Source organism: Poecilia reticulata, chromosome 13 (genome assembly GCF_904066995.2).
Source record: "Poecilia reticulata chromosome 13, P_reticulata-male-v2, whole genome shotgun sequence".
NCBI lineage: Eukaryota > Metazoa > Chordata > Actinopteri > Cyprinodontiformes > Poeciliidae > Poecilia > Poecilia reticulata.
This window is the reverse complement of record NC_088842.1, coordinates 23,622,638-23,635,860: the sequence shown is the minus strand read 5'-3', so window position 1 is coordinate 23,635,860 and position 13,223 is coordinate 23,622,638. Positions and strand designations below refer to the sequence as shown.

At 38.1% G+C, this 13,223-nt stretch overlaps 1 protein-coding gene across 1 annotated transcript; it reads left to right on the top strand.

Annotated features, from left to right (window-relative positions):
* The first annotated feature begins 3,321 nt into the window (after positions 1–3,321).
* LOC145547497 (uncharacterized) lies at positions 3,322–12,098 on the top strand. Its single transcript, XM_081614674.1, has 4 exons — positions 3,322–3,412; positions 3,514–3,606; positions 5,372–5,512; positions 9,304–12,098. Exons 3-4 carry the CDS (start codon positions 5,449–5,451, stop codon positions 10,632–10,634), a joined length of 1,395 nt encoding a protein of 464 aa, XP_081470800.1. The 5' UTR covers positions 3,322–3,412; positions 3,514–3,606; positions 5,372–5,448; the 3' UTR covers positions 10,635–12,098.
* The last annotated feature ends 1,125 nt before the right edge of the window (positions 12,099–13,223 follow it).

The window sequence follows — 13,223 nt, the reverse complement described above, 5'->3', positions numbered from 1 at the left end:
TCACAAATGACATTGAAATAAAATCCAGTCCAACATCTGGTTTGAGGTGATACATCTGGAACCTGTTGTAGGAAAAATATCCCAACTTCAGAAGATGAGCTTTAACTTAACAGAGCTCTGTGGTTCCTCCTATCAGTGTAAGAGTCAGGGTGAGGAAGCGCCATGTTAGGAAGAGAAGTGGAAGCTGCAAGATCTTCAGAACAAACGGCTAGGCTACTGATTATCCCTCTGTCTGGACACAGGATCAATAGAACCAGTTTAAAAACTAAAATGAATGGTTATATGCCAGACATGGAAAACTGGGATGACTCCATGCCATGTTGATCAGAGTTTAGGTCTCATGGCATCTCAAGGTGTCAACATTGCAGCCAGTGGGCTGAGGGAAATACAGCTTTATTTTGTTTATTTTGTAGTAATTCAAGAGCTACCCAGCTTTTATATATATATATATATATATATATATATATATATTAGACGTGTGCCGATCAATCGGTCACCGATCATAGAAAAAGTGCATGATCGGTGATCATTGGCTCTTGTTGCCGATACCGATTACCTGCATCTCATTTCGCAGCCTGCCTGTGCAGCTGGTCTCCTCTTTCCTTCACACTGCGCAAGCGCGCAGCAACAAATCCTAAGCGACGTGGAACTATAACGCACTGAATGAATGGGAAAGTTTGCGTGTTGCGGCAGAAAATTGAAGCACAAAAATCAACAGTGTATCAAATACTTGTTCTCCCCACTGTACGACACGCCATTGGTATGCAGCCGTCTGTCACTGAATAGGCGTTCCAGTTCAGCAACAGCTTCATGCAGGAGGTGGGAGACATTGTCCATCAGTCATGTTCTTTTAGTCAGAGTCCTGCTCTGGGTCGACGGGGCATCGTTTCACAGAGCTGGGCTTCCTGATTAGCTTAGCCAGCGGCTTCCTCTCAACTACAGATAAGCTGATGCCACAACAGAGTCAAAGGTCTTCAGGAGAGTCTCCTGCTCCCCAAAATACATCAGCCTCCTCAGAGTCTGCTCTGATCCTTCCTGAAAAGATCATTACTTTGTCACAAATATCTCAATTTCACCTTATCCATTGTGGCTGGTCCTGTCATTGAGTCATACATTTAGAAGAGCTGAAAGGCTTCTTAAAAGTTTGTTTCTGCTCCAAATTTAGTCTTTTTTGGTAATGTAGTCCAACAGTGCATCTAAAGGAATTCTAGTTTTTGAAAATTTATTGAAATAAACAATCCAAACAAAGGTTAAATTGCTTTTTTATTACACCATTCTATGCCTAAAGAAATATTTCTAAAACAATTACGGCTCAAAATTATTCACACTTCTGATTAATACTAGATTTAAATGTATCTGTTATTGTTACCACATTTTTTTCTGATCTGAAGTAGGAATATAAAATGTTGCTTTTACAACATACACCTCATTGAAATGTATTATTGAAATGCTATTGAAAACAGAAAATGTAGATTGGATTTTATTCTTAAGGAATTCCTTTTGTCATTTGAAATGAACTGCTTTTGAATGAAAATAAGTATGCAAGGGGTATGAATACTTTCAAGCCTAATTGTATTTATGAAAAAAATAATTTTCTCAAAAACTTAAGAACAACGTATAGACCAGTGGTCCCCAACCTTTTTATTACCGCGGACCGGTCAAGACTTGGAAAATTTTGCTGCGGCCCGGGGGGCGGGGCATGAACCGTCAGATAAGGCTTCTGCATGTTGGTGTTCCTGCTAAATCCTGAATACACCCAATTTGGGTTGTCTTGGCTCTTTTATCGCAGCCTGTGGGGTTTTCCCTGACTGGGAATGAGAATACGACCTGTTGAATGTGACAGGTAGCCAATCAAAAAGCGCGGTGACGTAAGAACAGAGGAGAATCCCAAACAGCTGACATATCGCGCAACTGTGAGTCCGTTGGATATCGGAGATGATATGTGGAAATGTTAATTATATGTAAAGGTCATTATTATATATGTTTATTCAGTTAAAAATGTTAACTATGAAAAAAAAATTCACCTCCAAATCATAGTGCAGCAAATAGAGCGGCTACTCCCGTCGTCTTTTGTCCACCGCCTTTTCTTTTTGTTATGTCTTTTATCTTTTAAAATGACTCCACAAACTATCACTATTGCTTCTACATCGTCATCCGTCTTTGGTCATTCTAAATTCCCATAATGCTATGTGGGGGCCTTGTGGATTTTCTTCTGGAATCGCGACGTTGGTGACTGGAATCGGTTCGTGTTGCTCCTGCCGTGTGGCTGGAGACACGAACCGATCGAACCTGTTGTACTTTTATCAGCTCTGTCGTCACAGAGGTTTGGAGAATCAGCCGACAATTCTTAAATCTTGCCATCTAAACCAAACTTAAGACTCACAAGCTCTACTCATCTCCTCTCGACCACTGCCCAAACGCTCTCCGACTCTGGTCGCTATGGTAACATTTACATGTCCCTTCAAAATAAGATACAGATGCGCCACAAAAACGAAAATTTTACTTTTGTGAACATTTTAACTCACGATAATGACTAACGGGAGCCCTGAGCTTGTTTCTCTGCAGCGAGACGGTTCCATCTGGGAGTGATGAGAGACAATGACACCCGAATTGTTGCTTATGTCCACAGCGTGCTTGGTCTCTACGTGGCGAAGCAGTTTGAAGCTTCATTGCCTCATTAGCGAACTGGTCGCCGCATGTTACGCAGAGTGGGCTGCTTATCACCTACCGGTCCGGGATAAATCCATTCTCCTGTCTCTTCTCTGGGCCTTTTCCCCTTTGCTAAGAAACTCTCCAAAGACACCTGTTCTGTTTCTTACTCATTTTGCTGCTTGTGGGCTCAGCGTTGGCGCGCAAGTAACCAAAAGAATCCGGTTAAAGGATTTTCACAATAAAAGATCCTCCAGACTCAAATAATACATAAAACAGAAACATTCAATTATTTCTTGCACGGCCCGGTACCAATTGGTCCACGGACCGGTGGTTGGGGACCACTGATATTGACATTTGTAATGCTTATATGTGAGAGAAATCCTAATTATATACTAAGTCCAGTGGTCTGAGGGAAAATAAAGTTATTGTTTGATAATATGAAAAAGTTGAAAAGGTGAAAGCTAAATTTGACTGATTAGACTTTTTACAAAACATGAATGAATGCTATCAGTACTTGTTTCAATTTCAGTTCTAACTAAAAGTATATAGTTTTCTCTCCGCAAATTGAATAAAATTGACAATTTTACCTAAACTCCTCACCAGTAGGTGGCGGCGATGCACACCAAAAAGTTTTTTTTTTGTGCCAATCCGCAAAATCTGCAAGAGGAAGAAGAAACTGCATAATCGGATTTCCTGTTTCTCCATTTTAGGTCATGCGGGGACAACGCTTCCTGGTTTTTATGATTAGATGATATTTCTGGTAAGAAAACGGTAAATATTCTCATAGTTTGTTGAAACATGTCTGTTCCTTCGCAGTAAAATGTTGAGCAGGCAGTATTTTAACAGGATGGTGTGTTTCAGAAACGGATGGTGAAGAAGAGCTGAGTGCGGCGCAGAGCGGCCATTTCCTGCTGAGGATCAGTTGTGGGATCATCTGTGAACTCCAGCGTCCTGGTGAGCTGAAATATTGCTGTGGAATTAAAACTTTGAGGAAATTCAGGGTTTCCTCCAGTGTATTATAAGCCTGGCGGCCCGCCGTCCTTTACTAGCGCCACCGCCCGTCTAAGCCTTTCTTGTTTATGTTTTTAGGAAAATAATAATAAAAAATAAAACTTATTTTTCTTCTTTTGTTTAAGCCTAATTGCAAGCGTCTCTGTTGCTCTGAGCGTTTCACTTGCGTAGCAGATTTATTCCTAAAATATATGTTTATAGAAGATAGGTTTATGGTTGATTCATTTAAAGCCGGACCAATTAATTAACAAACTGGCGCTAACCTGATCATGCATTTTCAGCCTGGTGAGGAGCTTTCGCGCTCTCCTGTCTGTAACACGTCAAACTGATTTTATATTATTATTTTTAGTATTATTTTTCCGGTTACACAATGCATCAAACCATATCAAACGCTTTGTCCACTTAGTCAGACAGAGTTAATGTGCGCAGCGGCGCAGAGATCTGAGAAACTCGACCAACCAGACTAGTTTTTGTTTTGCTTAATAAACTCAACAGACACGAATTGAAAGGGCTACTAAAGCCACATTAGCAGGATTGACTTAAATCTCCCGTTTGTTGCGCATCTCTGCGGAGTGCAGCCGATTACCTCATCATGCAGGACCGATCCAAGGCTGTATGAGTCCTCCACCAGAATTTGATTTTGGAGCCCCTTTTGTTGCTAAAAACATGAACACCTCTAACAGATGTGTTGGATTTAATCTGAGAGAGGGGGAGTAGTTTAATTGACCAGCCTAAAAGGCAATCAGTTATAATTGCAGTTTACTAAATTGTATTTGTGAACAAATAGAGCTCAAACTCAAAGATTAAACTCACAGCATCAGATTGTAGCTAGGGTAACAAACCAATCTAACTATGAAGATTGCTCTTTGTACTTTTACAAAGTAAACTGGCCAGCTCCTTAAAATCTTACATTTAAATGTTAACTTAAAATCTTTTAATTTACGTATGCTGAAATTGAATCAAATTTAGCAGCATTGATCATCTCAATAAACAAGTGTTACATTCATACATCTGTGGTCTGTGTTAAAATATTAGCATTTATGGGGCCCCTGAAGGCCTTGGAGACCTGATGGAGCTGCTGACTTAATTTGGATTAAACAGAAGTGCAAATAATTTATATTAATTTTAATTGTATATTTTGATTTGTTGTTTTTAAGACCAGTTGTGGGTTTAAGTAGTGTTTCACTGGCAATGTTTTTCCGTAACGTATAATTACAGAGTGATATTTTTAAATTTCCTGTCACCTTAACGTCTTTTAATACAAAAACGCAGTGGACTGCCTCGGCACCCCGACCACCAGGCTTAGCAAGTTTTCTGGGGAAAACCCTGAAGTTCTTCCACAGACTTTAAATTACTGCTTTTGTGTAATTTAGCTTTTTGTATATTGCTTGTACAGTCAGAGGCCACTGCCATGTTTCTGTTATTTTATCTAATTTATTTAGTACTTTTTCAGTTTTAATTATTAGTTTTTCTTATTCTCATTCAACATTTCATCTTTGGTTACTAAAGTTTAGCAGAAGACTCTATTCTGTTTGTTGAACAAAAGTAGAAAGTACAATACTGCACATTAAGAACCCCAGCTATTGTCCTGTGAGGATAACTGGGACCAACTAAAAATCCTAATAGATGAGTTATAGAATCACATTATATTTTACAATGATTTGTAGCTTTTTAAGTTTGTTCATTTTGTGGTTCCTGTCTCTCCCAGCTGGGTCTACAAGTTGACCTCACCACCAGTTCACCCATCACTCTGGTTGTGAAGAGGAGTGGTCTCCATTAGAAGAAATGGCGCATCGAGGCAAAACGCTGGAGGCTGATTTCAACCCCAAAGTCCTGCTGCATAGATTAGGTCTGTATGTTTTCTTATCAGTAATGGTTTAGGAGCAGCTGTCTGAGATTTATCTTCTTAACAAAAAGTTGAGAAAGGCTACAAGCATCTCTGTTGCTCTGAACATTTCACTAGCAGAGCAGATTTATCCTAAAGGATAGGTTTATAATAGATCACTCGATCGCTGCCACTGCTATACCTCAGCTGGATCGCACACGCCTCCTTTCACTCAAACTGGACACAGGCTGACCTGTAAGGATATTTACATCAACTTACTATGAGGAATTATGATCCTATGAAGAACTCTAGGTTAGAGTTTAAAGCCCGCCGCGTTAGCTCTGGTTGCGCAGCTCAATGTGAACCGCAGGAATAACTTGTAGCAAATTCAGAGGTGTGCGTTGTGAGAATGATTTATCCTTGTGCATGAACAATTATATGTGGCGTTTACATCTCAACTTGCTGCCCAGCGTGTGGCTCTGTGTCTGTCTTCCCTGTAAAGTTTATGTCTGTGGTCCCGGTTGATCGGAGCGTTTGTGGATAACGACCAGCGCTAACCTCATCATGCAGGTTCAGCCCGGTGAGGAGCTTTCGCGCTCTCCTCGGAGTCACGCATCACGCTGATTTTATATTATTTTATTTTATTTTTTTATTATTATTATTTTTCCGGTTACACGATGCATCAAACCATATCAAATGCGTTGTCTACTTAGAGTTAATGTGCGCGGCCGCACATAGATCTGAGAAACTCTTGATCGTCAGACACAGTCGAGTCCCATAAACTCGACCAACCAGAATAGTTTCTGTGACAATTAAAAATTCAACATACACGAAATGGAACAACTACTAAAGCCAAATCTTCCGTTTGTTGCGCATTTCTGCGCAGTGCAGCGCATTTTCTCATTGTGCAGGGCCGGTCAAAGGCTGCATGAGGCCTTGCGCAGACTTTAACTTAGGGGCCCCTCTAGCTGCTAAAATTATCAGCACCACTAACAGCTTCTGGGTTAGAGTTTGTGAAATTTGGGAGAAGGGAGTGGTTTAATTGACCAGATTGTTGCTATGGTAACAAAACAATCTAACTATGAATATTGTTCTTTGAAGTTTTACAAAGTAAACTTGCCAGCTCTTTAAAATCTTGCATTTAAATGTTAAACAATTTAAAATCTTTTAATTTATGTATACTGAAATTGAATCAAGTTTAACAGCATTGATAATCTCAATAAACAAATGTTACACTTATGTATCTGTGGTCTGTTTTAAAATATTAGCATTTATGGGGCCCCTGAAGCTCTTGGGGGCCTGATGGAGCCGCTGACTTAATTTGGATTAAACAGAAGTGCAAATTTGTTGTTTTTAAACTAGTTGCAGGTATAAATAGCATTTCACTGGAGATGTTTTCCTGTAACATAAAATTACACGGTAATACTTTAATATTTTCTGTCAACTTAACATCTTTTAATACAAAAACACGGTAGACTGCCGGTGGACCGCCTCGACGCCCCCACCACCAGGCTTAGCAAGTTTTCTAGGGGAAACCCTGAAGTCTGTTAACTTTCTGATCTTCACCCAGTTTGAACAACGTGTTTAAATAATGGTTGGAGTGAGACTCTTCCTGATCAGCTCTGAAATTTGTCTTATTTCACAGTGTATTGCAGTGTGTGTGTGTGTGTGTTGGGGGGGGGTTACTGTCAATGTCTTATTTATATGTTTATAAGTTTAGTTTAACTGCACATTGGAGACTGGTGAAACACAATTTCAAACTTCTGTGTTAACCCTTTTACTGTGTTAACCTTTTTACATAGATCTTTGACAATAAAGTACACTTGACTTGACTTGAAACTTGGTCTGGGAAGTCTGCATTCAATCACAACAACTTAATGAACTTAAACAGCGTTGCTCTTAAGAAACTCTCTAGGTCCTAAATGAAGCAAATTACTGTAAACAGCAGAAGGCTTTGTCCTGATCTGTAAATATACTGTAAATTATTTAAAAAGGACAAACATTTTATAAGGGACCTTAATGTATTCATTATCTTCATGTCATCAGACCAAAGTGATTTGTTTTCTTTTTTCTGGGATTAAATTAGTTATGTCTGTGTAATGTGCATAAAACAGAAGTAGATGCATTTTTCAAAAGAGACCAAGTTTATTTTTTCATTCCTGAACACAATGATAACATCTATCAATTCAAGATGCAAAGTAACATGTTTTGGCAACAGTATTGTAAACAAAAAGTGCAAACTAGCAACAAAAATACCCCATTTAAATAACTCAGCTGTCATTTCTTTGGCTTTCTGCTACAGAACCCATCAAGTTTTAGTAAAAAAATATTTAAAGTTGAAAATATTGCTATTTATTATTTATATCAAAGATATTTGCGACATACTACAGTTGTATAAAAAAGGCAAGCTTAAAATACAGACTTTAACAGGCATCGCTCTTATAGCGAATCTAAGAACGATGTTAGGTTTTTGCCTAAGAGCAAACAACATCGCAGTTCAACCTAAAGTCAAATATTTATGTATGTTAGCTTTTAATTCAAGTAATATTTATATAAATATAAAGCTGCATTAGTTTATAATGTGTAGGGATGTAGCGATACAATAATCTCAGGATATGATATCCTGATCATGATACGATATGCATCGTATTTGGCATACGATTCGATGCACTTTTACAATTTTTTTGAATGATTTTGGAAGGACAGAGTGATTTTAGTGACATTTTGTGTTCATAGACTTGGATTTAATTAGCTGAAAACTGATGAAAAGCACCAACTACACAATACCTGACTCTGATTGGACAGAGATTTAGAGTCTACAGCCGGACAAAATGAATCAAAGATGTGGTGAGTTTCTGTCATTTAATTCATGTGGATTTGACATAAAACTCAAAGTTTCAACAGTGATCTGGGAGCTGAGTGGGGAGATTGTCAACCTCTGTAGAGTCTAAATATGCAAATGATTGCACTCATGTTTTTCTTTTGGAAATACTGTGGCTGCATTTTGGAGTGAAAAAGTCTTTTGGACTATAGGTAGCTTTTCTACCTTGGCTCCCGGAGTTAGCTGTGACTGAAGGCTGTTACTACTAACTGCTGGGGGAGTGGCTCTGCCTCAACCCGTAGTGATCGACTCCTGGCAGCTGCGTAGCGCTGCCATTCCCCTGTTTGAATTTCTGAGTAGTTGCCTCTCAGACTGCCAGGATCTCATTGTGCTCTCAGTCTCTAAAAACAAATTACGAAGTCAATGCCACCACTCAAACTTTGCATTAATTTTGAAATCTCTCTGCTTTTGCCGCTACTCCGTTCCGTTTCTCTATCACAGTTACGTGCGTAACTTTACTTCGTTTCTTAGCAACAACATACAGCCCATCATTATTTATTGAAGAGTCGAGATTTCCAAAAACAAAGGAATCTAATGTTGTGTTTCATTTTTTACGTTTGGAAGCTCATTCCCTTTCACATAACCGGAAAAGACGTTTTTTTGACATTTCCATAACATTCGAAAAAATATGATTTTACTCTGGTTTTACTTGGCCTATTGACACAACTTAAAAACTGGTGGTTAGTTTATAATGTGCACTTTAAGCACAAGTTGACTGAGATCAGGGGAGGTGGAGTCTTGCTGCTACACTGTCACTAACCAGACGTGCTAAAAAGCTGGTATAAACCTATAGACCTCTACGGTTTAACGTATCGATACTCACGGATGAAAATCGATATCTTCTGAGGGTGGGAAAAAAAAGATAAATATTGTAGAATCCATATAATCATACAGCCATAATAATATACATAATTTGCTTCAATGTTTCCTGCAGATGCTCAGCGAATGTTGCTGCTTAAAGAAGATGCTCTTGAAGAACATGGTCCAGGTTTTGACCTACAAGGTCCAGAGTCTCTCCCACCAACCATGAATGAGGATGATGCGGAGTTTCTCCTGTCTTCTCACCTTCAAGAACCTATCAGAAAGCAAGATCATGGAGATTATTCCAACTCATCGGAGACTGAACTCATTGAGGACAAAAATGAAGAGGATGAAGAGGAGGATGAAACTGATGTAAATAATGTTTTCTGTCAACTTGAACAATTTCCAAATAACAGGCCAAAAAGTAAATACAGCGGAAATGACAGCAAGATGAGCCATTCAACTAAAGGTTCTCCAAACTTTGAGGATAAAATGAAATCCTTTACTTCAAAGAAAACCTCAAGGAGGAAAGTTCAGGTTGAAATGAAGTTTATCTGTGATGACAATGGTGAAATATGTAAAAAAAATTCTACATCAAAGAGACATGCAAGAACCCTAGCAGGACATAAACATATCTGTAAATTGTGCAGACACACATTTAAGCACAGAAAAAACTTAGACACACACATGCGAACCCACACAGGAGAGAAACCTTTCAGTTGTGATCTTTGTGGATACAAGTGTAGTGTAAAATCAAGTTTAAATGTACACATGAGAACCCACACAGGAGAGAAACCTTTTAGTTGTGATCTTTGTGGATACAAGTGTAGCGTAAAATCAAGTTTAAACAAACACATGAGAATCCACACAGAAGAGAAGCCTTTCAGTTGTGATCTTTGTGGATACAAGTGTAGCGTAAAATCAAATTTAAAGGTACACATGAGAATCCACACAGGAGAGAAACCTTTCAGTTGTGATCTTTGTGGATACAGATGTAGCGTAAAAGCAAGTTTAAATGTACACCTGAGAACCCACATGGAGGATAAACCTTTCAGTTGCGATGTTTGTGGATACAGATGCAGAGATCAATCAAGTTTAAACAAACACATGAGAATTTACACAAGGGATAAACCTTTCAGTTGTGATGTTTGTTTACAAAGATTTAGTCAGAAAGGTCACTTGAACGAGCACATGAAAATCCACACTGGAGAGAAACCTTTCAGTTGTGATCTTTGTGGTTATAAGTGTAGCGTTAAATCAAATTTAAATGTACACATGAGAATCCACACGGGAGAGAAGCCTTTCAGTTGTGATCTTTGTGAATACAGTTGTAGCGTAAAAGCAAGTTTAAACAAACACACAAAAATCCACACAGGGGACAAACCATTTAGTTGTGATCTTTGCTCACAAAGATTTAGTCAGAAAGGTCACTTGAACCGGCACAAGAAAATCCACACTGTATAAAAACCTTTCATTTAAGATCTTTGTGGATTCTTGTTTAGACAGAAATTATATTTAAACAGACACATGAGAATCCACATGGAATAAAAACCTGTTATGAACTTACTGAATGCAGATATAGAAAGAAATCAAGTTTAAACACACCCCTGAGAATCCACACTGGAATATTTTTCTCCTGTAATGCTTGAGGAAAGGGGATGAACTAAATATCTTATTTGAAATATAGGAGGAAGGTAGAAATAATAATAAAAAAGACTCTTGGAGAAAGTGTTCAGCTGCATGTTCTTTGGCAACTACTGAGGACATAGAGTGGTATTAAAAGTGCTCCTGCAGAGTTTTCTGTTGGATATTTTTGTGTTAATAAAAGACAGTTTTATTTGTACATTTCTCTCTAACTCAGGACAGGGGTGTCCAAAGTTGGTCCTCAAGAGCCAGTAATCCTACATGTTTTAATTCACTTCCTGGTGGTAGTTACTCCCACCTCAGCAAGTCAATATTCTGCAGAGACCTGCCATCATTTGGTTCACATGTGTTGAACCAAGGAAAGAACTAAAGTATGCAGGAATACTGGACATTTGAGTACAGTTTAATTTTGGGTTTCCTTTTCATTTTTTACTTGCAAGTATTTCATAGAATACAATATAGCAGGTGTATTGAACTCAATTCCTCAAGTGCATCTTTTAGATGGGTTTCTATGTCAAAGCAGAGAGTCAAATAAGTTTGCTTTCAGGACTCGGGAGAACTTGATTGCACTGAGGAGGCATTAGATCCATTGGATTTACGTTTGTTGGACGCACCTCAAAGGTGCAGAACACTCTCCCTTGAAGATTTGAGTTGAAGATCCCTGCACTGTGTTCACCTAATATTAGGTGAATATTAGTTATTCACCCAATATTTTAATGTTTTCTAGCCAAGTGAATGTTTAGAATTTAGGAGTGTGGATTAAAATGATGGATTTTTTGTGTTAGAAATGTCAGGGCCTGCATTTTCCAATTCTGAGTAATGCTCTTACCAAGGAGTCTTGGCTTAAGTGGTTTAGTCGGCTGCTGAGAAAGAAACTGAGGATTCAACAGCGTATTTGATCCCTTTGTTTGTGTAATGCTGTTTTCTAGGGATTATTGGTGGTTCTTCTGCTTCTTGTTTAGTGGTATAAACACTCCTTTCCGCCCCGACTGATGAGGAATGTAAACCAAATGTTCGCAAAAATAAACTTGTATTCCATCATACAAATTACTGCCTTACAAATGTATAATGGTCTGGTACCTTTTACGTCTTGCATCTTCCTGAAGATTCAAGACCCTAAAGCAAATGCACCTCATAAAATCTATGGAAATTGATTCATGCAGTCCAGACTGGATTAAGAAAAATTTCTTCATGAAATTATGCAAAATGTAATAAATTATTATAATATAATTGTTATAACTATAGTATATTACTATAATATAATAAAATAAGTCAAATTTTTAAGTGTTTTTGTGTGTGATTCTTAATTGACTGCTATAATAAAGCCACAGTTTTCATGTTATTTACCGCTAATTTCAACCCTTACCATCTCAATATTGGAGCTGCTGCAGGTTTATCAGGCAAGGCAACTGTTCTTGTGCATTGTTGGAGATCCTTTTTACAATGAATCCTCAAATTACTGTTCTTGAGAGCAGAAGGATCATCTGGTAAGGTCATCAGCTGCTGTAGCCCGTCTGCTTCAAGATTTAAAGTGCTGTGAGTTCAGAGGTGGCACTCGACACACCTTAAGCTGCTGAAACAGGATTCCTGTTCCCTGATAGTTGTGGGTAAAAATCCCAGTGGGTCAGCAGTTTATAAATACTGACACCATTATGCGTGTTGGCCATTTTAAAGGTAATCTAGATTCACTTTCCTCTCCTTTTTCCTTCATGGTTTGAACTTAAAAAAGGGTGACAGATGATGTGAACACACATATGAGTATCCACACAGAAGAAAGACCTTTCTGTTGTGATCTTTGTAGGTATCGATGTAGCCAGAAATTAAATTTTAAAAATTCACAAGAATCCACAAAAGATAAACATTCTAGTTGTGATATTTTAGGGACAGGACTGACAAAAAAAAAAAAATCATATTTTAAACAGAAGAATCAAAACAAAAAAGTATTCAGCTGTGAGTGTTGAAGCCTATAAAACACTAATGAGAGTGGAAACATTTAAAACAGTATTGTTGCAGAGTTTGTGGAAAATTTCTCCATCAAAGAAAATGTTTGTTTTCGGATGCGTCCTTTCCACTTATGGTTTGATTTGATTTCTATATGCATTTTATTAAATGCACTAGGCATTTTCTGCTATATTGTTGGTAAATTAGTGACTTCTCATTGAGTTATTACTAATAAATCAGATTTATTTTCTGTGCTGGACTTTATTGCTGCAGATACAGCTGTGCTACAGATGTTCTCTGATCATGTTAAGTGTTTCATTAGATGACGAGTCTGAATGGTGTGTTCAATAAAGTAAAATGACTAAATGCAAGTTTACTTTCATGGGTTTATTATTCTTCAGAATATTATCTAGTCTGCAGATTTTTAAGGATCAGTACTAAACAAGTACAGGTCACTATTTGCCAATT